Source organism: Leptinotarsa decemlineata, unplaced genomic scaffold, assembly GCF_025532065.1.
Source record: "Leptinotarsa decemlineata unplaced genomic scaffold, Ldec_3_MD MMD2_tig00026347_RagTag_RagTag, whole genome shotgun sequence".
NCBI lineage: Eukaryota > Metazoa > Arthropoda > Insecta > Coleoptera > Chrysomelidae > Leptinotarsa > Leptinotarsa decemlineata.
In genome coordinates this window covers 1,166,527-1,192,151 of record NW_027412698.1, presented here as the reverse complement: position 1 = coordinate 1,192,151, position 25,625 = coordinate 1,166,527, and the positions used below count along the sequence as shown (strand labels likewise).

General features: G+C 32.5%; 1 protein-coding gene and 1 long non-coding RNA gene across 3 annotated transcripts in view; one reads left to right on the top strand and one right to left on the bottom strand.

Annotated features, from left to right (window-relative positions):
• Positions 1-11,609, top strand: part of LOC141486095 (uncharacterized) — a 34,683-nt gene extending 23,074 nt beyond the window's left edge. For both annotated transcript variants that reach the window (XR_012467644.1, XR_012467645.1), the window contains exon 4: positions 11,274-11,609. This is a non-coding gene — a long non-coding RNA (uncharacterized lncRNA). The remainder of the gene's footprint in view (positions 1-11,273) is intronic.
• Positions 11,610-14,049: 2,440 nt separating this feature from the next.
• Positions 14,050-16,080, bottom strand: LOC111510825 (piggyBac transposable element-derived protein 4). Its single transcript, XM_023166776.2, has 2 exons — positions 15,990-16,080; positions 14,050-15,876 (listed from the first exon to the last, which is right to left on the bottom strand). Exon 2 carries the CDS (start codon positions 15,867-15,869, stop codon positions 14,121-14,123), a length of 1,749 nt encoding a protein of 582 aa, XP_023022544.2. The 5' UTR covers positions 15,870-15,876; positions 15,990-16,080; the 3' UTR covers positions 14,050-14,120.
• Positions 16,081-25,625: the final 9,545 nt, after the last annotated feature.

The following is a 25,625-nucleotide window of genomic DNA, read 5'->3' as shown; positions in this document are numbered from 1 at the left end:
CAAATGCCATTGACAGATCAAAAAAAATACTAATTACAAAACTATTGGCATCAACTTCGGAGTATATGTTATTGAGATAATCATAGGCAGCGGTTTCTATGGAACCATCTTTCCTAAATCCATGTTGATTATTACATAGTATACTATTTGACTTTAAATAATTCACTATTCTAGTAACCACCACTTTTTCATACAATTTCGAAAGAGAACAAAGTAATAAAATTTGTCGGTAGTTATTCAGGTCATTTCTATTTCCTTTTTTAAAAAGAGGAATGACTAAGGCTTTCTTGAACTCTTCTGGAAAGTAGTCTAGCATGTAGGATTGATTAATTAGATAAATGAGAGGAGATACAATAAGGTCAAATATTTCTTTAACAACTGGTATTGACATGTCATCTGATCCACTCCAATTTTTATTTTTCATTAATCTCAATGCAGCATGAATTTCAGCTTCAGTAATCGGTCCATTCTCAAATGTGTGTACAATATTAACATTTGTACTGGTTGTACAAGGTAAAGCTAGATTTTGACCTAAGTGTGTGGAAATAGCCGTTTTAGCAGAATTTGCAAAATGATGGGCAAATAGGTCTGCTACAGCAGAAGAGTGTTCAACCACAACTGATTCATGATGGAGAGTGATAACATTATCAGCATAACACTTTCTTTTTCTTCCCAACTCGTTGTTTACTATATTCCACGTTTCTTTAGTTTTGTTACTGGCATTGTCAATTTTAGTGGAAAAGTAAGTAATCTTTTTTTACTCAACGTTATTCTTGTGTTGTTTCAGCCTAGATTTGTATACAGCCATAATACTAGGGTCAACTTCTCGATCAGTTGTAATTAGATGGAACATATCTCTTAGATGTTTTCCTTCCTGGGCAACATCGTCAGAAATCCAGTTATTATTAATGCCCTTGTCTACAACAGTTTTTCTTTTGGGGCATGAGACATCAAAACACCAAGAGAGGGACTCTAAGAAAAAAGAGAATCCATCATGAATAGTCATATCATATAACGTTGGAAACCATATTGCAGTACTGAGTCTAGTTCTTAATTCATTAATGCTGCTAGTATTGACACGTCTTTTTACTATGGCTGATTTATCAGAACTTTTTTTTTCATTATTATTTACTTTTTGTTTTTTAACAGTCAACACATTGACGGACAATACAAGGACGCAATTCCTATTAAAATGGATCACCGATATTTTTATTGAAATACTGACGGAAATTATCTAATACTGGGTTGGAATATAAAAATTGAGAGTTTTTTTCTTGACCGTTCTTGTCAAATTGACAGTCGGTTATAGCAGTCCCTGTCCTACATGGCAAATATTTTGGTCAGGTGGGACAGGACGGTTATAACAGTAAGAATAAGATGTATAGAAAGAAGTTCAATGAAAAAAAAAAACAATTCTAGAAATAGCATCTTTATTTCAATGTATTTTTACTGATGCCATTTTTTTTAACATAGCCCAGGGCATAGAGCTGGCTTATCAGGACAAGTCTTACAACGTAGGGCAGTTTCCTTTCGGTGATTTTCTTTGGAGCATAGCTTACACCCCAAAAAATATTTATTTCTTTTGTGACCGGGAGGAAAACGAATTAGCTCTTGAAAATGTTGAATTGATGTTGCTTCCATATTGGAACTTGATGGAGTAGGATAGATAGTTTTAGGAGAAGACTGAGCTCCAGGAAACTTTATGAGGAGACGAGCATCCTTGATTTTTGGATCAATCCCCAATAATGATTTTATTAGTTGATTTCTGAATTCAATGAATTTAATATTTTTTTCAGTAACTCTCTTATATAACTAGAATGGATTCCACACGGAAACATCCAGCAAATGGAAAAGTACTTTTTTTTACCAAAACACTGTTTTTCTGGGACATGAATAGTATGCTATCATTTGGTCTGCCCTGTCGATTCCAGACATATGTTTGTTATAGTCAATAATTTCTTTGGGTTTCATCGATCTCTTGTTATTTCGATTCACTGAAGGGGCCATTGATGGGTGTGCCGTAGTTATGGACAAAACTTCACGTTTATCCTTCCATTTGGAAACGTATACCTTGTTTTGTCGCCGCCATATATCGTCGCCTTTTTTTAGTTTACTTTCAACTACTTCACTTGGATTTCCAATTCTGTCTCTTCTTAGTGTACCGGTAATGTGTGTTCTCCTTTTGAGTAGATGATTTGCCAAAGTGACACTATTATAATAGTTGTCCATAAATAGATCATGGCCTTTGTCTAAGTACGATCCATCAACTGAAATACCAAATAATAATAATAATTATAATCCTTATTTCAAAGAGTGTTTTACACAAATCAGCGAAAAACAAAAAAATGAAACAGTGTCAATTTTCATAATTCTTAAATCTAATATCTAATAAGAATAATTTAGAAAATCTTCTACATTATATGGTTCTACTTCAATGAGGAAGGATTTAACATTTGTTTTAAATTTGTTGATGTTGTTCAAGGTTTCAATGTTCTCTGGTAGTCTAATAAAAAGTCGTATAGAGGCATAAGAGGGATGTTTTTCAGTTGCTACTTATCTATGTATTGGATAAGATATGTTACTACAATTACGTGTTTGATAATTATGAAGGTCCACGCACTTTGTAAAATTATTTTTATGTTTATACAGATATTATAGTACACATTCATATATATATATATATATATATATATATATAAATTGCATACACAGTAAGTATGTGATTTTTTTTGAAAATTCCTCTACAGGTTTCTTGATTATTTCATTTTAAATAAACATCTTATTGTTCTTTTCTGAATGGTAAATAAATGAATCATGTGACTGTTCGATCCCCAAAACATAATCCCAAATCTTAGTGATGCTTCAAAATTTGCAATATAAATAATTTTTAATGAGCAATCATTTAGATATTTACTTACTACTCTTAAACTGTAAGATAAGTTATTTAATTTTTTTGCTAAGTTTTCTATATGGATATTCCACTGCAAATGCTCATCTAAAAATACTCCCAAAAATTTTGAATTCTTTTCTAATTTCATTTCGCTACCAGACAATTTAACACTACTTGGTGTATCTTTTTTTTTGTTGTTGAGTTCGAAACAAAATAATGTTAGTTTTCTGGACATTCAATATACGTTTATTTTTTGCGAACCAATTACTTACTTCACTTAAGAAAATTTGCCTGTTGAGTTAAATCAAATAAGTTAGAACTATTAACTAATAAGTTTGTGTCATCCGCATATTTAGTAATGCTGTAAGATATATTAACAGGATGCTGCAATATTTTCGAGATGTCATTCATAAAGAGTACAAATAAAATTGGACCTGTTATACTGCCTTGAGGAACCCCAGTGTTATTTGTTTTTACGTTAGATTTAACTATCTTTCCATCATTGATATTTTTACTATTTGTTGCTTATTTGTTAGGTATGATGTGAACCAATCTGATGCAGTTCCACGAATTCCATACCTTTCGAGTTTTTCAAGTAGATATTTATGATTGAGACAATCATAGGCTTTAGATAAATCCAAGAAAATGCCTAACAATAAATGCTTATTTTCAAATGACTTTACTATTTTTTCCGTAAATTGCATAATGGCTGTCTCTACTGATTTTCCCTTGATGTATCCACGCTGAATGTTATTAATTATTTTATACTTATTTAGGAAGTTCATCAATCGGTCGCACATCGCCATTTCAAACAATTTTGAAAAGGCTGGTAATACACTAATTGGTCTAAAATTTTCTAACAACTCACAATCACCTTTTTTGTGTACAGGAGAAATTAGGTCGATTTTAAGTTTTTCTGGAAATATCCCAAATTTAAATGAATTGTTCATTATAAAGCATATTATATACTACTGACTGTTGGCAGAGAGTATTTAACAATACTTGCTGGAATATCGTCAACACCACAAGTGTGCTTATTTTTCAGTCTGTGTCCTAAGCTAATAATTTCATTTATAGTGATTGGGATAACAAACATTGATTGAGTGTTGTTTGAAATATCACAGCAAAATTTTTGAGAGTTCAAGTTGTTAAGTAATTGTGGAATAATTTGTACCAAAAAATCATTATAGTTATTTGCAATTTTCTCAGGATCCCCTTGTAAATGTGTATTGTTTCTTTTGATTTTTCCAGTTACTTCATTATGAATATCCCCACATTGTTTTCATTTTGTTATCAGATGAGATCATTAGGCATGTATCAAAGTATCAATTTTGGACAAAACTTCATCTGGGGGTTTTTCTCCTCTTCCCTTGTATATGTCTATATTCAGAACATACCCATCTGGAGTACACAACTCATAAAATTTGATACAATATTTCGTCTTTTTATTTTTCATATATGTACGAAACAAGAGTCTTCCACGAAAAAGTAAAAGAGACTCGTCTAATGATAACTGTTTAGGTGGATGATGAAACACTTGAAATTTTTTCAAACACATTTCTAATAATCTGCGAACTCTAATAACCGATTGTCTTCAGATTTTTTCCATGAATTGAAAAGCATCGTGATATTTGTTCGAATCGCCTGCCACTCATTGTTGCGGGAAATATAGCAGAGGATCCAAACTGAATAACGTTCGAATACTATAGGGTTTCAATTGTCCTTGAAGTAAACACATCCCAATGAACTTCTCCATTTCTTTAACATCGACTTTCACGAACTCTTTACTCCTTGAATATCTAGTTTTTGGACATAATTTACGTGTGATTGCTTCACCATAGTCGTTTGTGGAATCCACTATCATTTCCATGATTTCGCTGTCCCACACTTGGTTGAATATCTCAATAGGCAAAGACTTGGCATTCCCCTGTATTTTTATACCCGTGGCATTTTCATTGAACTGAAAATCATCAATAGCTGCCACGGTATCCACCCACTCATCCACAATATCGGGGATCATATGTGATTCATTCTAAAAAATATTTGAATGTATAACTTTCAAAATGACAAATTCTAGATATATACCTCACTCTCAACCTCTTCATTGGAACCCTGTATGTCATTATCATTATTATCATTGCGATCCTCTGTATTTTCATATTCGGAATCCGAATAATCTCCCTGATCAAGTTCCGGGTCATATTAACTCAAATCACTCTCAGTAGGAGCAAAAGGATCTGGTTCAATAAATTCATCAGAGTCGACTTCGTCATAAAGTTTGAGTAAACGCATTCTTTCTTTTTCATCCATGGTTTTCTGTCTCCGAATAATCTCCCTGATCAAGTTCTGGGTCATATTCACTCAAATCACTCTCAGTAGGAGCAAAAGGATCTGGTTCAATAAATTCATCAGAGTCGACTTCGTCATAAAGTTTGAGTAAACGCATTCTTTCTTTTTCATCCATGGTTTTCTGTCTCTATGAAACGTAAACTAAATACCTGAAAGTGAAATCTTCTTATATCAGGAGAATGTGAAAATGTTGTTATCATATCATGTTTTCAACATGAGGGTATTCAAAAATAAATCAGTCCTTACCTAAAAACTTGAATATAAAGGTAATCACTTATAACTATGCATGCCCTTATGAAAATCACAACACACTTGCCGACTAATATGGTGCGGAGTTTGCCACGTGAGTGAACGATGAATTTCAGCCAAACACCCACTTCAAATCAATCTGATTTTTATGCAATCAACAACACATCTTCCTAGGGGGACAACTCATTCTCACGAACATGCAAACATATCCATTTGGCGACAGGCACAGCCGTCATGTCCACTTAAGTTTTCACGGCTATGACCGTTGCGTCCCTGTAGGCGCAACGGTTATAGCAGGTTTGTCCGTCAACGTGTTAATATGTGGGATAGATGATCTGCAATGTTTGGTTGTACCAATACACAGTTATAAATTTCATTACAGAAATTGGTTACCATATAATCAATACTACTGCTGGTAGTGTGATCCTTTATAATTGGTGAATATTCTTGTAGGGACTAACATATTGAATTTCAATTTAAATGAGCTGAATAGATCCTTCAATAATTTGGTATTAGTATCGTTTGCCAGATAATCTATATTGAAGTCCCCACACAAAATTATATTTTCAGTTTTATTCTCATCAAGTTTTAATGTATGTAATAAACAATTAAAAAATAGGTTTAAATCTCCACTTGGAGGTCTATAAATGGTGATAACTATAACTTTAAAGCTATTCACTTCACAATAAATTCTGCATATTTCAATTTGACACTCTGAAGAATTTTTTTTCAATGTAAGCATTTCCTTATATTTAATACCTTTTTTTTACAAGGATACATACACCACCCCGAATATGATTTTGCCTGCAATAAATTGTTGTTGCCATTTCAAAATTATTAAAATATGCATCTCTATAATAGTTTTCAGTTATCCAGCGCTCCGATAAACAAACGGTTTCAATATCATTATTATGAACAAATAATTCAACAGAGTTCAAATTATTCAAAAGGCCCTGGACATTGACATGGCATAATTTGGTTTCACATACTCCCTGACTATTATTTATATCTAAAAAAGCTAGTTTGCTAGGTGGAGCACTATTTTCGCTGCTCAAATTTCCTTTGGAGCCTCTTGACTTAGGCGAGGATATAAAAAATTATTTTTAGGTGCTTCTAATATAGATTCTTCATAGCCTGTTGTTTTTCCAAGTTTTTCTTCATTTGATCGGCAATAGCACACTTCCAAAAGTAGTTTATAGGATTTTTCATTTTTTGAATTGAACCTAAGTTGTTTTTCTGCTAATTGGCTAATTGACACTATTGTTAGTTTATTCCACTTTCTGGTATTGAGACATGAAGCTGCCACTGAAGAGACTTCAAATTTCCAAGAATCAATAAGAAGTTGTTGGAAAGTTTTGAAATTAGCCTCAAGTTCGGCCGTATCAATAGTAGAGTTGTATGATCTTTTTTTTAAGGTCATTCTTTCAGCTAAACTACAACATTCTTTCAGAGATCTTGCTATATTCATTGCGAAAGTTGCAGATCCATACTCATTTTTACTTGCATCAAATCTAGATATTGATTTTGTTGCTGCAACAAATGAGTCAAAATATACTGGCTGCAAGGCATTATACAAATTTTTCACGGTGGGATGAAGTTTTTTGATTACAACCAATATTTTAGCAAGTTCTCTCATTTTCCGAGAACAAATGTTTATATGGTGCTTTTCTCTATGGCTTGTTAGGTACTACGCTCCATACTTACAGATTAGAATATCTTGCTTTGCAACAAAATATATTTTATCGGCTAGCATTCTTGGAAATAATGTCTCTTTGAGTTTTTGGTCCACATGATGCTTCATCAGAATATTTTGTGCATCTGATTTATGTGAAAATATTGTTTTTTCTCCTGGGTTTCGTGGACACTTTTTGACATGGCGCCAAAGTTGGGCAGGTCTGAAATACCCCAAACAATGTTTGTATGGTATACATTCAGAATAATTTCTGCCAGGAACATGATATTTTTTGACAGGTTTCTCACAGATATCTGAATTTTTTAAATGGTTACCTATCTTCCTTATTGCAGAAATTAGTCTTTTACGGGTGATGTCATTAGGCTTCAAAGTTGCAATCTTTTGAACATCCATTTCCTGTGAATGGCTTCTGAGAAGATGTCGACCGAAATTTAAAACGGAAGTTTCACAGAAATAACAAAAATCCGGAAACCGTTTGATTTTAGAATATTTTTTCTTTTGGGTCTGATCGTTATTTTCTGATTCATTAATAAATGACACTATTTTATCTAACGAGGCAGAGATGCGTTCTGAAGTGGCTGATATTGTACCATTACTTTCACTTATTATAGGTTCTTTTTCTGGGAAACTAATAAAAACATTCAATTGATGTTGGTCTAAATTTCCTACAATTGCTTCCGAACTATCGGAATTCTTGTTGAACTTGGAAATCCTAATATTTTGAGCACTACAGTAAGAATCTGAAGATAATTCATCGGTATCTGGAACATATTCTGATTAATCTGAATTAAAATGTTCTTCAAGTTCAGAGTATAGATCAGTGGGAATATCAGCATTTTCATTTTTTCCATGAGTTTTCTTGGCAATATGTGACGTGGTAGGTGATGTTTTGAAGCTGGTAGAATTTAAGACCACATTTTGCAACACTATAATATTTTTGCTATCATCTACTGTTTTCACCTGACTCCCATATTCATTTCCCAATACAATGTTAGAATTATCACACATTGGTGGGACTTTATTATAGTCGAGCCGGTTATTGATAAATAAAATAAATATTAATATTGAAAGTGGCACTGACAAATTTTCAGAAGTGGGACAATTTTGACTTAGGTGAAACATATTATTATCGACGTATATTTGTTGATTTTCTCGGTCTCCTGAAAATCAAATAGAAATATGTAAGGAATTTTCCCATTGACGAGTATATTGCTATACAGTGTCATCCCCAAAGTATGCACCATATGGGAAATTTATTTATTGAGGGTTTTTCAACAAAATGTTATCCTTGATAAAAGTTTGTGCATGCCCTAAAACTAAACATACACCAACAAAATACAGGAAAACACACGTAATATACGAGGAGACTTCAAATAATTGATTGGCCATCTGAGCGAAGTTTTATTTTTTTACCCATTTTTTTTAATGGGGTCTACGAAAAAAAAAATTTTTGAAACTATAAATAGACAGCATCCTGTATACGACGGTTTATTTTAAAAGCCTGTAATATTACGAATTACACAACTATGATGATAACCACGGTCAATTTTTTTGAAGAGTAAAATAATTTTCCAAGTTTTTGGTGCAAAGTTATTTTTATTTTTTGTTAACACCGAAAATTACTCAAAATATACTGTATTGTAGCAAGAACTTAATGTTCAATAATATCAAAGCACAAAATATCAGAATAATTCTCGAAAATAATCTCCAGAAAATCAATGAATTTGTTCTCAAATACCTATTTTATTTTTATGTTTTGTTATTTGATATTATTGAATATTTGTTACAATACTATATAATTTTGAGTAATTTTCTGTGTTAACAAAAAAATTATTTTACTCTTCAAAAAAATTCACCGTGGTTAACACCATAGTTGTGTAATTTGTAATATTGCAGGCTTTTAAAATGAACCGTCGTTTACAGGATGCTGTCTATTTATCGTTTTAGATTTTTTTTATCGTAGTCCCCATTTTTAAAAAATGGGTAAAAAAAATAAAACTTCACTTGGATGGCCACGACTTCAAATCTAGATGTATTTTTCAATGCTGAACAACTCTGAATAACAGTTCCCGATATTTTTTCAAAATGAGAGTACTTTACTCTTGTCTTGAAATCAAATATTTGAAGCCTCCTCGTATATTACGTGTGCTTTACTAAATTTCGTTGGTGCATGTTCAGTTTTAGTAGATGCACAAACTTTTATCAAAAATAACTTTTTGTCGAAAAACCCTTTATAAATAAGTTTCCCATATGGTGCATACTTGACACTGACACTGTATAAAAAATAATACAGAATATTGTTTTGATGCGTGGGAATCAAGAGGAACTTTTTTTATTAAAAACAAATATTTTCAATTGAAATATTATTTATTCAATTGAACGAAAAATGAATTTCCTTTATCCTATCTGAAAACCTGAAATAAGTTCAGGAAGTAGGAAAAGAAAAAATATTTTTCAATGTAGACACTGATCAAAAATCATTCAATGTCCAGCCGAAATGTAGTGTTAAAATTCACCAAGATTTGTGATTAATTAGAACAGTCTATCAGAGTTTCACTATCATTTGTTATTCTAGTAGGTTCAGAAATTAACTGATCAATTCCATATTATAACAAAAGGTTTTTAAATTTCACTGTATAAAAATTCGTCATTCAATAGATTAAAATTGCAATCTCCAACCACTATACAGCGCCATTTAGAGTTAAAAAGAGAATCACATGCATTATTTTCAAAATTTTCTAAAAAATTTACCTCAGAGCTTGAGGGCGAACGATAGAAACATCCTACCAACCACTGACTAGACCCAACATCTACTTCAATAGTTTTACACAATATGTATTATCTAAGTGTAATGGTTTTATATACCGAAAAATTAACATTAGAATTAACATACATATATGATAACACCTCCTGGATACCGACTATTAGAATCACATCTGATCAAACTGTAACCTAATATTTCAATTTTCGAATTATTGATTTCTGGAGTTATTCTTGCTTCACTGATTGAAATCAATTTAGGATTGAGCTGCAATACAGTATCCCTGATCTGATCAATTTTAATGAGTAAACTTTGAGCATTTAAGTAAATAATATCTATATTGAATTGTATATAGGGGCGATGAGTTAGTTTTTTTTGATGCTGATGCCAAACTTGATCAACAATAGTAGTTTTATTATTTATATATTTGATCGTTTTTGAGAAATCTCCATTCCTAATATGCCCATATAATTGATTTTTTATTTATTCATTTATAATGTTCTTGCTGCAACCTGGCCAGGCTGCAATATGGTCAGATGCAATTTTAATATTAGGCATATTAGAAGGCTTATTCTTGAGTGCATACCATCCTCCAGTGAATTCAATTTTACTTTTATTGGTCTACTTTTGGCTACATTGAATTTGCCTAATCTAAATGATTTCAGACCCTGTTTGTTTATATTATAGTCTTTCAAAATTTTATTCACAGTGACCATATTCTTATCATTACGCTCTGCTTGTATTTGTTGGGTAGATTCATTCACATTAAAAATTATAATATTACTTGCCCTTCGTTGTCTATCCATCACCTCGGCTATCGTGTTATCCATTTCACACAGCTGGGATAGTCCTGCCTTTGCTGCATTATTTTGTTTGAACTTTTCTTGTTCAGATTCCAGTTTTGCAACCTTTTCTATCAAGGGGGAAAGTTTCTTAAAGACCACTAAACAAATTTCAAAACTACATTTCCATTTTGAAATTCATTATATCCTTTTTTATTCCTTCACCTGTTTCTTCCATAGCCTTGATATTCTTGAGAATAGCTGGAGCGCTTTTGAATGCTTCTTTGCAGTCAGGGCAAAAGTACATAATATCAGTTTAACAAGTATTATAGCTTTGTATTCAGTAGATGTTGAATTTACAGTTTTTCGTAGCCTTGGGATTATAGTGAAAAATATTTTTGCAACTATCACACATTACAATTTTTAATAAATATATATTCATTCCACAGAAAAATATAGAACATAGTGAAAATAATAGTAGCATATATGTTTAGTTTAACTGTATTGATGACTGAAATTAGTGTCTAAGGTTTTATATATTTTTTTCAGAGTCCTGCTCTATGATAAAGACAGCTGAAACACTACCAAAGCCATCTCAAGCGCAAATCAACCTGGGAAGCTGAAAAGAAGATAAATAAACTTTGTGAAATATTGTGGAATAGTAGTAGTGTTTTCTCAATTTATCATCAAATAATTTTGGTTGAATGATGTTTCATTTGTTGATATGTAATTCACATGTATTATCAACCATGTTACATAAATACCATAACCATAAAAACAACAAAAACCAAACAGGGCTTACATTAGCTTTTAACGTTTTCATTCACAAAATAATTTCATTACATTATGTTCACATTTTGACGAAGGTAATATAGCTGGGAAGTGTTTTGATTTTCATTTTACCAACTTAGCATTGGAGAAAAATACTTTCTTACAGGTGTATTGCAGGAAACAGGAATATTTGTTTTATTGTTACAGGAATATTGTTTTATTGTTGTATTTTATTCTCTTTCAGGAAAACCTTACACTTGAACACATTTGGTCATAATGGTGCTTTCTTTCTTGGATGTTTATAAGGCATAAGTGATATGTCACTTGTCCTGCTTTCAGAGTTGATTTTTCATTATCTCTTGGTGTAAGCAAATTTTCGAAAATGAGTTGCATGTAGTTGAATACTCCGACATTGTACATGTTTTTCTATGAATAAATACTCCAAGGGGGACAATGAATGGAAGTCAGAGCTTCAATTGTTCTTTGAACTGGAATTTCAATAATTCTTTACTTCAGTATCTATTTTAAAATTTACTATGTAGTTAGGACTGGATGTCAATCTCAAGATTAGTCACCTTGTCGAAGATTTTGCTCTCGGTCGGGGATATTATCAAGGTATTGGAAGTTTTGAAATCAAATTTATTATTGCTCCTCTTTGGTGCAATCTACGAAATAGTTCGGATATAAGAAAAAATCTGATGGATGAAATTCTTTCATTATTTTTCAAATGAAGTGGACGTCTTGGCTGAATTATTTTCTTGCTGTATGTTCTGTTATTTTGATTCACAAAAAGTTTTGCTTGCACGACTTATTTATATTTCCAGAATTTTGGTTAAAGGTGCTTTCTTTCTTTCTTAAATGTTTATGCAGAGTTGATTTTCATCATCTCTTGAGCCTCACATTGCAGTTGATTTTGATCATGTTCAGTAAGTTCTAATTAATTCCTGAAGCATTTCTTTTAACTCTTTGAGGCACAGAGCGAACACTGCGAAATATACCTTAGCAGCACAGAATATATATTTCTGTAATTCGTTCAGTTTCTTTCGTTATTATTGAACACTAACACAACACAACAAAAAAATATTTTTTGAATGTTTCCTACGCTAAATTAGTCAATTTCTTCTAATTTTGGGGTGATAAAAACGAAAATAACAATGAAAAATTTTTATTAGCTCTGGTTTTTGAGATACACAGTATTTAATCTTAAAGAGTAGTTATACTATACGTGAAAAGTGAAAGTACATAAAACAATATTGTTATGTTTCTTTTAGAATATTTTAAGTACAAAATTAATAAAAAAAAAACATTATTCTTAATGTTTTGACAAATAAAAGAAGTTTGTACCACCAAATTTCAATTAAGTCCATCCGATTCATTGTAAGATCGCTGTCGTTTAGCTTGTCTTTTATAAAACACTTCTGGAGCATCCCTACACACAGACCAGCAGTAGTCTGCAAGCATTGCTTCATTCCAACGGCCCTGATATCTCTGTTCCATTAAGGCAATGTCTTGATGGAATCTTTCTCCATGTTCGTCACTCACAGCTCCACAGTTTTGTGGGAAGAAATTAAGATGAGAGTGAAGAAAATGAATTTTTAAGGACATGTTGCATCCAAATTGGTGGTAAGCTTGAAGAAGCTCTTTAACCAATGCTGTGAAGTTATCATCTCTTTTGTTACCTAAAAACCCATGTACAACCCCCTTAAAGGCTTCCCAGGCTCTTTTTTCATTTCTTGTTAAAATCATGTCAAAAGCAGGATCATTTACGATTTCACGGATTTGAGGCCCAATAAAGATGCCTTCCTTGACTTTAGCATCACTCAACCTGGGAAACTTTGCTCTCAAGTACTTAAAAGCTTGTCCTTCCTGGTCCATGGCCTTCACAAAGTTTTTCATTAGTCCCAACTTAATATGTAATGGGGGAAGGAGAACATCCTTAGGATCTACAAGAGGCTCGTAAACTACATTTTTCTCATTAGGGTTTAGGTCTCGTGTAGGCCAGTTCATTTTTTTATAGTGAGATTTTCTATCCCGACTGTCCCACAGACACAAAAAACAACAGTACTTGGTGAACCCTAATTGCATTCCTAGGAGTATAGCAATGACTATCACCACAGATCACCACAGATGTGCCACTTGTGTTGTTCATATTTGATTGATTGGAGAAGTGTTTTCATATTTATATACGTTTCCTTCATGTGAACTGCATGACCTATAGGAATAGAGGGTAGCTGATGCAGAAGTACAGCTTTTAAGCTTAGTTTTGAAGAGTCTATAAACAGTCTCCATTCAGATGGAGTGTGATCCAAATTCAAGCAGTCCATCAAACCATTAACATCAGAACAAACTACGAGGTTTTCTTTTTTCTCAAAAAAAGGAAGCAAATCTTTTTGACGCTGTCTGTACTGAGATATTTTCACATCATGTTTTAGAAGATTCCACTGATTAATTATGAATTAATGAAATATACCCTAGGTACGTTTATAGAATTTTTTGTTTTGTTTAAATAACTATTCTAAGGTGGTATGTCATATGTACCACCATGCAACTAGGGATATTAGGATGAACAAACATGAAAACCAGGCCTTATATATTAAGTTGATTCGAGTACAATATTATCCTTGATTATACATTATGATAATCAGAAAAACAATTCTTAGATTTAGATAAACATAATGGGATATTGCAGGTTTCGCACATCCAGTCGGTACGTGTCTGTTTCTCTCTGGTGCTACAGTGTGCACATCTTCTTCTTGAGCCATATACAGGCATATGGGCATTTTCCCTATGTCTTATTTCTGGGGGAACATACGGCTTATGTTTTTTGATTTGTATAGGTTTCGAGGGCATCTGACCATTTTCTTTTTGACATATTTTTGTGTGTGATATCAATGAAGTGATTACTTCACGTCTGAAATCTTTCATACTTAATTTGGAAGAAGCATCCAGTTGCTTATGTAGAACATATGCGTTAACAATACATACATCTAAAAAGTGAAAGAAAATCCTATGCCACCATTTCTTTGACTTTCTGTCGATTTCATAACAACTTTTCAGTTGATCCAACTTATCAACGGAATTCATGTGAGCATTGTAATCAGATAGAATGGCTGGACAGGGAACTTCTTGGATAACTCCTGTTTTTGTTTTACGATTAACTTTAGTCACTTCATTTGATTGATGATAGTTCGAAATCGGATGTATGCAACGTTTATCCTTCCATTTGACTGTATATATGCCATTGTTGCTTGTATAATGATCAAAGTCGCCCTGTTTCAATTCCTGATCTTTTCGGAAAACGGGTAACTCTCTTCTTGTTGGATTTATAGTTGCACATGCGAATATTTTCAGCTTTTTTAAATCTTCCATAAGCTCAACACTGCTGAAATAATTGTCGAAGAATAACTTGTGACCTTCGTTTTCAAGGCCTTTGCACAATGTAGTCACAACTTTCACCCCAAGAGCTTTCTCGGACGAGTTTCCTGTTTTTCCAGTGTAGATTTCGAATTTATAACAATATCCACTTTTATCTGCCAATACCCAGACCTTGTACCCACGTTTGATAGGCTTTTTTGGTAGGTATTGTTTTAGTGAGGAACGGCCTTTGAATTTTATCATAGACTCATCAATAGCTATGAATTCGGATGGTCTAAAGTACTTCAAAAAATTTGTTTGTAATGACGACAGGAATGGCCGAATTTTATAAAGTTTATAGAAATCAGGCGAACCACGACATGGCATCAATGCATTATCATTGATATGGAGATTTGTGAGAATCCATCCAAATCTTTTCACTGTCATCAAATTGCTCACGAAACTGCCATGAAAGTCAGCAGCAGATGACCAGTAGTCCCGATAGCTAGGCAATTTTTTCAACCCCATCAGTAAATTCATGCCCAGAAAACATTTTAGTTCAATAATAGTCAGAGGTTTGAACATACGACCGTGTCTAGTCTGAGTTGCATACAAGTTCGTTTGGAAAACGATGTCATCAAGTATGTTATCAGATAAAAACAACTCAAAAAGTTGACAGGGTCTAGAAATGCCAGAAATATTCACAGTGCCACTGTCTTCTGAGAAATGGGTCGCAACAGCGACATTGTAAGTTTTATTCCATTCTGGTTTCTGTCGAACGACCGGAACATCTCTAAAATTTGAGAGTGGAAGTAGATCATCAACCTCCCAATCATCATCTATCTCAAGTTCTAATGGTTCGATATTCTGAAATTCATTTACATTCTCAGAATCACTACCAATATCATCCGAATCGTTTCCTGATTCATTTCCCAAAGGAATATCAGCGTATAATTCATTGTACAATTCGGCTCTGGATAAACCCACTAATCTGAATGGCAATTCTTCATTATCATCCATTTTGGCGCTGAAAGAGAAATAACCGACATGCACGGTGGTACGAATATTGAATATTCACAAATGAGACTCTCAGTTACAGAATCTCGAGTATTTTATTTCATTTCATACAATATTCTTTACCTGAGTATATCAGTTATCGATGTATGCCATCAAAACAATAAAGAAACAAATGAATTTTGTTTACGAGAGGAAACGCCCAACAACAGCACACCCTACTGTCACAAAAACAACTATAGTCTATTTCAAAAGAGTGTAGAGTAATAAAATCTCATTAAGTACTCAAAAGCGCTACAGGGTGATCCGTCAATAAATTCTGTCACTTCCCTAGTCCGCATTGCAAAATTATGTCGTTTCATAAAGAGCAGGTAGGTATCACCCTGTTTTAAGGGATTTGTCCATTGTTATCGACGGATAAATACTGAGCCAGAGGCGCGCTAGTGGGATAATTGCCAAAAGAATATGCATTCATAAAAATTATATTAAAGGAAATAAAAATTTAATACAGCAGAACAGTGTTATTAAAAAAATATAAAATGTAACAATAAAATATATACGAACCGAAATCGGGAAATACTCACAAACACACACGAACGAACTTTACGTATTGAAACACTTGTGGGGACTTTAAATCAATTTATTCACAAAAACGACAAGAACTTTACTGGATACGTTATTACAATTTGACACTTGAACAATACTAAAACTGTGAACTTCCCTTAACGTTTAACAACACTCTATTTATACCCTAATTGAATGTTCTAGAGATTACTAGGTACAATTTTCGAGAACCTTCCGAGAAAACAATTATTCAGACTACCCTTAATTCTAAACCCTAACCTAAGCAAAGGTGTCAATTAAATTATTCTACATCAGTATTGTCTTCATCCGAAGAACTGTCATCATCCCCTGGTGTTATAATTATAGGGTCAACCACCTGATCGACCAAGTTGTCCAGTTCCCACATTTTATCTTCCTCTTTTAAAACATGCTGGATTGCTTTTTGCCAGTTTTCTGATGTGATTTCCATAATGGCTTGATCAAACAATACCTTGACATCTTTCATTTTAAATGTGGTATTGTGCCTTGCAACATATCCTTTAACTTGTGCCCATATAAGTTCTATAGGATTTAATTCGCAATGATATGGCGGTAGGCGCAGCACAGTTACATATTTCATGAAGCGAGATTTATGTTGTTTTACTATGGCTAGTAGTTCCTTCTTTACTGAATTCGTCTCAAACTGAATACCTTTATTTGACAGCCAGTTAATAATTTCTTGCTTTCTCCAAGCTGAAGTTGGTACCTTCTCTAAGCGCCTTGAATGGTAGCTTGCATTATCCATAACCACGACCGAATCAGCTGAAAGAAATTTTAACATTTCCCCGAAGTAGTCTTCGAAGACATCCGAATTCATGTCCTCATGATAATCTCCCGTCCGGCACGACTCAAAGCTTAACAAACCTTCTTTTAAAAATCCGTCTTCGCTTCCAATGTGAGCAATTATAAGCCTCTTCCCTTTTCCCGAAGGCACTTTAATACCCGTCGAAAGGCCTTCTATGAAAGCTTGGCGAGAACTTGTTATATTTTTATCTTGCCACATTTTTTTGACTATATAACCTTCGTTTATCCACGTCTCATCAAGATAAAAAATTTTCTTTTGCTCTCTGCGGTACTGCTTTATAGTTGTCAAATATTTTCGTCTCCAGCAAACAATTTCATCACTTTCCAGTAATAGTGCCTTTCGATTGTGCTTTTCCCAGGCAAAATTCATACTTTTTAAAGTTTTCCATAAAAGTTTTCTGGATATCAAAGGAATATCGTTATCTTGGCTTATCTCGATAAATATTTTTTCAAGAGTGGGTATTTCCTTTTTAAAATAAAACGAATGAACTTTTCTTCGAATGTCACATTTGGTGTCTTCATCTAAGATTTTTATTGGTCTTCCTGATTTTCTCTTGCATGGACTTACCTGGCCTGATATCTTTCTTTCTCGCAATAATTTAAAAATCGTGGACTGTCCAATTCCAGTCATTCGGGCACATCGCTCAACACTTTCTTGCACAGACAAACTAGGGTGATCGTGTTTTATGCAATCATATACATTTAAAATTATAACTTTTTCGCAAACAGATAGCGGAGAATTTTTTACACTTCTTTTCTTTGGAGTAAATGTCCCCATTTTATAACTTTTTCACTATTTCTATATCACAATATCACTGTACGTTTAATTGGTGTAGTAACAATTACTATTATAACTCGAATGTTTAAGACACCATTACAACATATTTAAACCCTTTTTCTTAATTACCTGGGTTTAATAGGTATTGCATGATTGGTGGGCAGGGTCAAAAAGGGATTATTATAATGACATGGCACCTCGGAACTAAGTGTTAACCCTTTTTTGAGAAATCATGCTCAAGTATATGAACCCAAATTGCATATTAAATAAGTTTACAAGAACCACTAAAATTAATCTTAATCTTTTTTTAAGAAATTTTACTTACCTAAATACATGTAGGTACTTAGTTTTAGACCAAATTACTTGCCAAAAATGGCCTTTTATTATTATCTATGTCTGTAATTTTTAATTTACTTTAATTATTATGTTTAATAATCCTAAGATTTGCCTACGCCCATGGACGACAACGAAATTCAGGCAAATTTTATGACACTTCATGATTTATTACTCTACACTCTTTTGAAATAGACTATAATATGATGTACAATAATTTAACTGTCAGGTGGTGTCTTATTCGGCCTTGAAATATCGAGTCTATATGTAAACAAAGATCGACACGCTGTGGTTCACAAAATAAACCGTTATGCAACTCCGAGAAAAATTCATTTATGGTACATTTCATGGACCACCATGCTTAAAGGACTAGGAATATGTGGTGCATAACGTGTACCACCATGCTTCAAAGAGTTAATATGTGAGCAATTTATGTTTCTGACATAGTTTGGAGATGAAAATGTTGGTTCTTTATAATCAAATACTTTTGGTTGAATTATCTTTTATTACTTGTTATTATGTAATTTAGATACATTTTCAACCATGTTACAGAAAGGCCATAACCATAAAAACGACTAAAACCAATCGGGGCTAAGATTAGCTTTTGATGTTTTCAGAATAATATCTCAATATCTGCCACAATATCAATATATGGATCGAAATGCTGCCTAAGCAACACGCCCCAACCGAATGTAGAACGAGACTGAAATGTTCACTGTGCAAAAATCAGGTTATGTGAATATTCTTTCCTGATTACGAAAATGGCCCTATGTCGATGTTTCTAAAAATATAGCGGATATGATATGTGGTGTTTCGTAGCAAGAATCTAAAAAACATCATATGAAATATAAATTTGAAAAGGACATATCTGATTTGATAACTGAACAATTTTGGTTAATGGTGCTTTCTTGAATGTTCATGCAGAGTTGATTTTCATGATCTCTTGATCATGATACAGTATCAATTTTCTTCTCCTGAAGATGCTAACCTTGATAGCGAAACGCGCGTCGAGTGCAAAAATATCAGTTTGGTGTTAGGGAAATTGATCTCTAGGAAAAGTTTCAACTGTTACACCACAGGTTCCAATCTCATCATTTATTGTTATTGTTGCTTCACTACCGGTCAGGTTTTGATTCCACAGAAATCATCTGGGAAAAACCTTGACCAATCAAAAATATCAACAATGAAGCAACAATAAATATGTGAACTGAATTACCTCAAATTATGATCAACCATATTTATTTTCAGTTAAATTTGTGTAAATGTGGTAATGAAACTATATGAACTCAGTTCAAAATTTATTGGAAATACGTAAACCTCAACTTAAACTAATGTTTTTTCAATAAACGATTCTTTTTCTTCAAACATTTTTCTTGAGCAGACAATATAATTGGATCAATGAAATCGCTGTTTGTCTGGGTGTTCAAAAGCCTAATGAATTTTTTATCTTTTCCCCTAGTAACCAAATTGACTTTCCTACACCAAAAATACAAACAGCATCTAACAATCAGATGACACAGTTTTGAATCATTGTCAGAATGATCTGGACAGTTGACTAGGTTAAAGGATAGTTGCTCCAGTATTATTTTCCTCAAAATTTGTGAAATATTTCTAAAATTACACAAACGTGGTATCAAGTAAAATAATCTAGTAGTTACTGATTGGGAAACTAAAAAGGTTTAAAATGTTCCTGGTTTTATCAATTTTGATTTTGGATACTGTCTTCCTTCAACAAAATCAAGATCCTGATCATGACTCCTAAACAGCATATTATTTTTTACAACACGTGCATGTAATGGACTTCATGATGATTTTTTTGGTGATATATCCAGATATGTAAGTAATGGTACACCTCCCTATTTTAGTTCTTTGATACAGATTAATAGTGGCTGGAAGTGGGATATCAATGTCACTTTCCGAAGATTGCACACTTTGCGAAGGGTCCACACTTTCTGATGATCCTGTTACAAAATAACGTAAATTGTCTAAAGCTCCCTCACTGGCATCTTCTTCACAGTTACTTCCTGGTGAATGTGAAGACATAAAGTTATTCACTAGAAGCGCTTTGAATAATGTGGTAACATGTAGAGCTTCTTGGTGAAACTTCTCGGACCCCATAACTCCTCAAACATCCAAAGAAATTCTCCAATGCGTCTTGCTGAAAACCCCTCAATAATAAAAAATGATTCTTGCTATGTAACAATTTTTCTTTCAGGTACAGGAATCCTTTAATGGTATGTTTCAGATTTGTTATTGAGGGTGTGGAAACAAATTTTTGTTTCTTATTACTGAAGAATTTCATGCTGTTCAATATTTGCAAGGAGTCCCTCCAGAATTTTTCATGCCCAGATTCCTTCATCAAACCACCTTTGAGGGGCTTACTAGTAGGTGCAGTCTTCTGACTGGAATTCAAACTATCAAATAGTTCGTCAAGAAATAAAATTACTTCTCCAGTGTCAGCTGCCTCGGGAGCAAGATCCACTTGTGCTTCTAAAAAAAAAACTTATTAATGTAACTAATCAACCGAATCAATACGAAATATATGAGGAATTATTCATTCAATTGTGAAAGTATGAAAGTATTTATCAAATTGAGTTATTTATCCATTTTCAGCAAAATGAATCAAATTTGTATAGTCTGATAAAAAATTGGTTCCCTAAGCTAGATTCAATTCAGGCATAGAATTTAAATTTATATATATATATATATATATATATATATATATATATATATATATATATATATATAGTTGAAGGACAGTCTTTGCTGACTAGTTAAGAACAAAAAGAACAAAACTTGGGAATTTCTTTGGGTGAACAGCAGAACGGAAGTGTACTCTTATAAGACAAGTTATTCCAATATTTCGATAAAATTTATTATCATCTTCAGGGAAAAGCTACAAATGTTTTATGGTGATAATACAATATGAAAAAGTTTTTTTTTTTATATATTTTAATAATGATATAATTTTTTTTTTTTTTTTTAACAACTTACTGTTAGTGAGGTTGGCCGTGTTGAAAAGAATGTTATATCTAAACAATTGAAACATGTCAATACAATAAAATAGTCATCAAGTTAAAAGAGGTAGACACCTCACTGGATACAAAGAAGAATAATGAATTAAAACTTTTAATAAAAATCGTTATTTGTTTTAAAATTATGGGAATACCGGTAAACGCCATGTGCATTCAGAAACAAGAGAGAGAGGCACAAGACAGTTGACATTTTGACAATGACAGTTGTCATGTCATTATATTATAAAGGTGTGTTAGTTTGTAAATGATAACAATCTGGAACACAAAGGGAACTGATTATGGAACAAGTGTGATCAGAGACATCTGCTGTTCTGTAAGTAAATAAATGAGAGAAAATCCACAAAATCAAATTAATTAACAAAATCCTCAGTGGTCTTGAGGAATGGAATGAAGAAAATATTTAATCAAAATAAAACCCTGCCTTAGGGAGGTTGGAAGTTTTGTTGAAACAATATCAAATATTATGAATTTATATTGGAGAAGAGAACCCAGAATTATTGTTCATTTGGAAATTATGTAAATTTTTATCAATGTCTAATAAGAAGGCATAGATTCCACTGAGATGATCAATGTCAGACCTTTTATTAAGGCAGTTATCTGATTGTAATATGAAAGACATTTCCAAAAACAATCTTTTAGATGTATTTCTTTCAGTTGATAAAATTTTTGCTGAATTAAAGTTCATGTTATGACCTTCTTTGTAAACATGATTGCTGAGAGCACATCTCTCAGGATGTAATCTACTGTCACTCTTATGTGACGAGATTCTGTCTTTTAGTAATCTTGACGTTTGACCAATATATTCACTACTACAATTTAGACAAGGAATGGAATAAATTAGATTAGACTGAAGGTTGATAGGAATTTTATCTTTAAGTTTAGAAAATAGTTTATTAATGGTGAAAATGGTTCTAAAGGCTATTTTTACCTTTAAATCTTTGAAAATTCTGCATAGCTTTGGTGTCATATCGCTTATGTATGGTAAAGAGGAGAATAATATAGGAACTGGAGGTGGATCAGTCCCAATTGTGACATTGTCAGACACTAAAGGATTTTCATCCAACTGGTTATTATTATTGACTTGCACGTCCATGGTAGACGTGCTAAATAAGATCTTCATAAGTAGAGGATCTGGGTAGGAATTGTTAATGAATAATTGGAAAAGTATATTTAAATTTTTTTTATGAAAAGAGGGATCGGAAATCTGCAGAATGCGATTCTTCATTTGTTTGACCAAGTTAATTTTCGTTGACTGCTTGTGGTATGACCAATAGTTCAAGAACCTCCCAGAACTGATAGGTTTGCGATACCAATCTATGCGTAGAGTGTTATCTGGTGTTCTGATAACTTTTGTATCAAGGAAGGGAACCCATTGTTCGTTGTTCTCAGTTTCGATGGTAAACTGTATGTGAGGGTCATAACTGTTGAAGATGTCCACAATCTCAGATATTCCATCTTGAGGAAGGGATAATATAATGTCATCGACATATTATTTTATGAAGAAAAGATTAAAGGGAAGTACCTGTAAGACCAAATCTAGCAGGTCATCCATGACATATGTTGCTAAAATGGGGCTGATCTTAGCTCCCATTGGAGTACCAAAAGTTTGTTTATAAATTTTACTATTAAATGAAAAATAAGTATTATTAAAAAGGAAAGTTATGAGTTGGAGGAAATCGTCTTTATGAATGTCACAAAATTGACTAATACGTCCCCATTTTCTATCAATCGATCTAAGACAAGTGTCTAAATAGACATTACTAAAGAGAGATACGACGTCTAAGCTAGCAATTACATAATTGTTGGGAAGTTTCATTTTGTTGAATGTGGAAAACACATCAAAAGAATCTTTAATAAAATATTGATTATCATTTTCATAAGCTTTAGTTAAAATGTCTGTTAGAAAGGAAGCAAGTTTTTCAGTGGGAGAACCAATTGAAGCAATAATGGGTCTAACAGATAGGGTTGGTTTATGAATTTTAGGTAAAGCATAAAATTTTGGTAAAATACCAGTATAATTGGTGAGACGTTTTTTTGTAGGTTCGTCAATCTGATTAGATTCAAATAATTGTTTAATTAACTCATTACAGTTACGTTGAACTTGTAATGTCGGATCTTTATTTACTTGTGAATAAGAATCACAATTTTCAATAAGATTTGTAGAAAGGTTGATATATTGGTCACGATCAAGTATCACAGTAACATTACCTTTATCAGATTTGGTAATTACGAGGTCTGGATTATTTTTTAAGAAGCGTTTAGTTTTTAAGAACAGATTTTGGAAGAAATTTCTGTTCAAAAGTTGTTTAGAAATTATAAAATTCGTAATAATGTTAGTAGAACGTGCTACTAAGGAGTTTCTTTCACTATCATTGGAGATAGTGGAGGTGATGTAGTCAACATCAGCTAAAAGATTTTTTATGGAGAATGTGCCATCAACGATGGGCTCAATACTAAATTTGGGGCCTAGAGCCAAAAAACTTGAAATATCTTCAGGGATACTAGTGCCTGAAAGATTCTTTAATCATTCTGGTTTGGTAGAGAGTTTTAATTTATTCATGGCTGTTAATAATTTGTTAAATTTATTTAAATTCTTTAATCTAATTTTATGAAAAATTTTATTAAAAGAGATTTGTTGTCTTCCAGAAAATTCTAAGAAAACGGTGTGATTTGATAGTTGGATTATCTCATTTTTAAGCAACTCTAAATTTTGTTGAATTCGTTTAAAACATTTATGATTACTATTAATTTCATAATTAAGAAGTTTGGTTCCTAACCTGCAAGTGAAAGTTCCTGGTGTGTTGTTATTATAATCTACATCTTGTCTTAACACTAGTTTATCAATGTGTTGGGTTGCATGTGTAATGTGTGTTGGAAGTATTCCTACAGTACGACATCTCAGGAGGAAACATCTACGGTTTTTTTCTTTGGCTAGCTTCTTCTTTAAACGTGACCACTGTTTCATTTTATTCACAATTCCATTTCCATGTGTAGCTCTTAGATCTTCATAGAAACCCATACCTGTTGATATAGTTGAAGGACAGTCTTTGCTGACTAGTTAAGAACAAAACTTGGGAATTTCTTTGGGTGAACAGCAGAACGGAAGTGTACTCTTATAACACAAGTTATTCCAATATTTCGATAAAATTTATTATCATCTTCAGGGAAAAGCTACAAATGTTTTATGGTGATAATACAATATGAAAAAGATTTTTTTTTTATATTTTAATAATGATATAAAATTTTTTTTTTTTTAACAACTTACTGTTAGTGAGGTTGGCCGTGTCGAAAAGAATGTTATATCTAAACAATTGAAACATGTCAATACAATAAAATAGTCATCAAGTTAAAAGAGGTAGACACCTCACTGGATACAAAGAAGAATAATGAATTAAAACTTTTAATAAAAATCGTTATTTGTTTTAAAATTATGGGAATACCGGTAAACGCCATGTGCATTCAGAAACAAGAGAGAGAGGCACAAGACAGTTGACATTTTGACAATGACAGTTGTCATGTCATTATATTATAAAGGTGTGTTAGTTTGTAAATGATAACAATCTGGAACACAAAGGGAACTGATTATGGAACAAGTGTGATCAGAGACATCTGCTGTTCTGTAAGTAAATAAATGAGAGAAAATCCACAAAATCAAATATATTAATTAATTAACAAAATCCTCAGTGGTCTTGAGGAATGGAATGAAGAAAATATTTAATCAAAATAAAACCCTGCCTTAGGGAGGTTGGAAGTTTTGTTGAAACAATATCAAATATTATGAATTTATATTGGAGAAGAGAACCCAGAATTATTGTTCATTTGGAAATTATGTAAATTTTTATCAATGTCTAATAAGAAGGCATAGATTCCACTGAGATGATCAATGTCAGACCTTTTATTAAGGCAGTTATCTGATTGTAATATGAAAGACATTTCCAAAAACAATCTTTTAGATGTATTTCTTTCAGTTGATAAAATTTTTGCTGAATTAAAGTTCATGTTATGACCTTCTTTGTAAACATGATTGCTGAGAGCACATCTCTCAGGATGTAATCTACTGTCACATAAGAGTGACATTGATAAAAATTTACATAATTTCCAAATGAACAATAATTCTGGGTTCTCTTCTCCAATATAAATTCATAATATTTGATATTGTTTCAACAAAACTTCCAACCTCCCTAAGGCAGGGTTTTATTTTGATTAAAT

What these genes read in the sequence shown, in the direction of transcription:
- LOC111510825 (XM_023166776.2), bottom strand. Translation starts at nt 15,869, where the DNA reads ATGGATGATAATGAAGAATTGCCATTCAGATTAGTGGGTTTATCCAGA.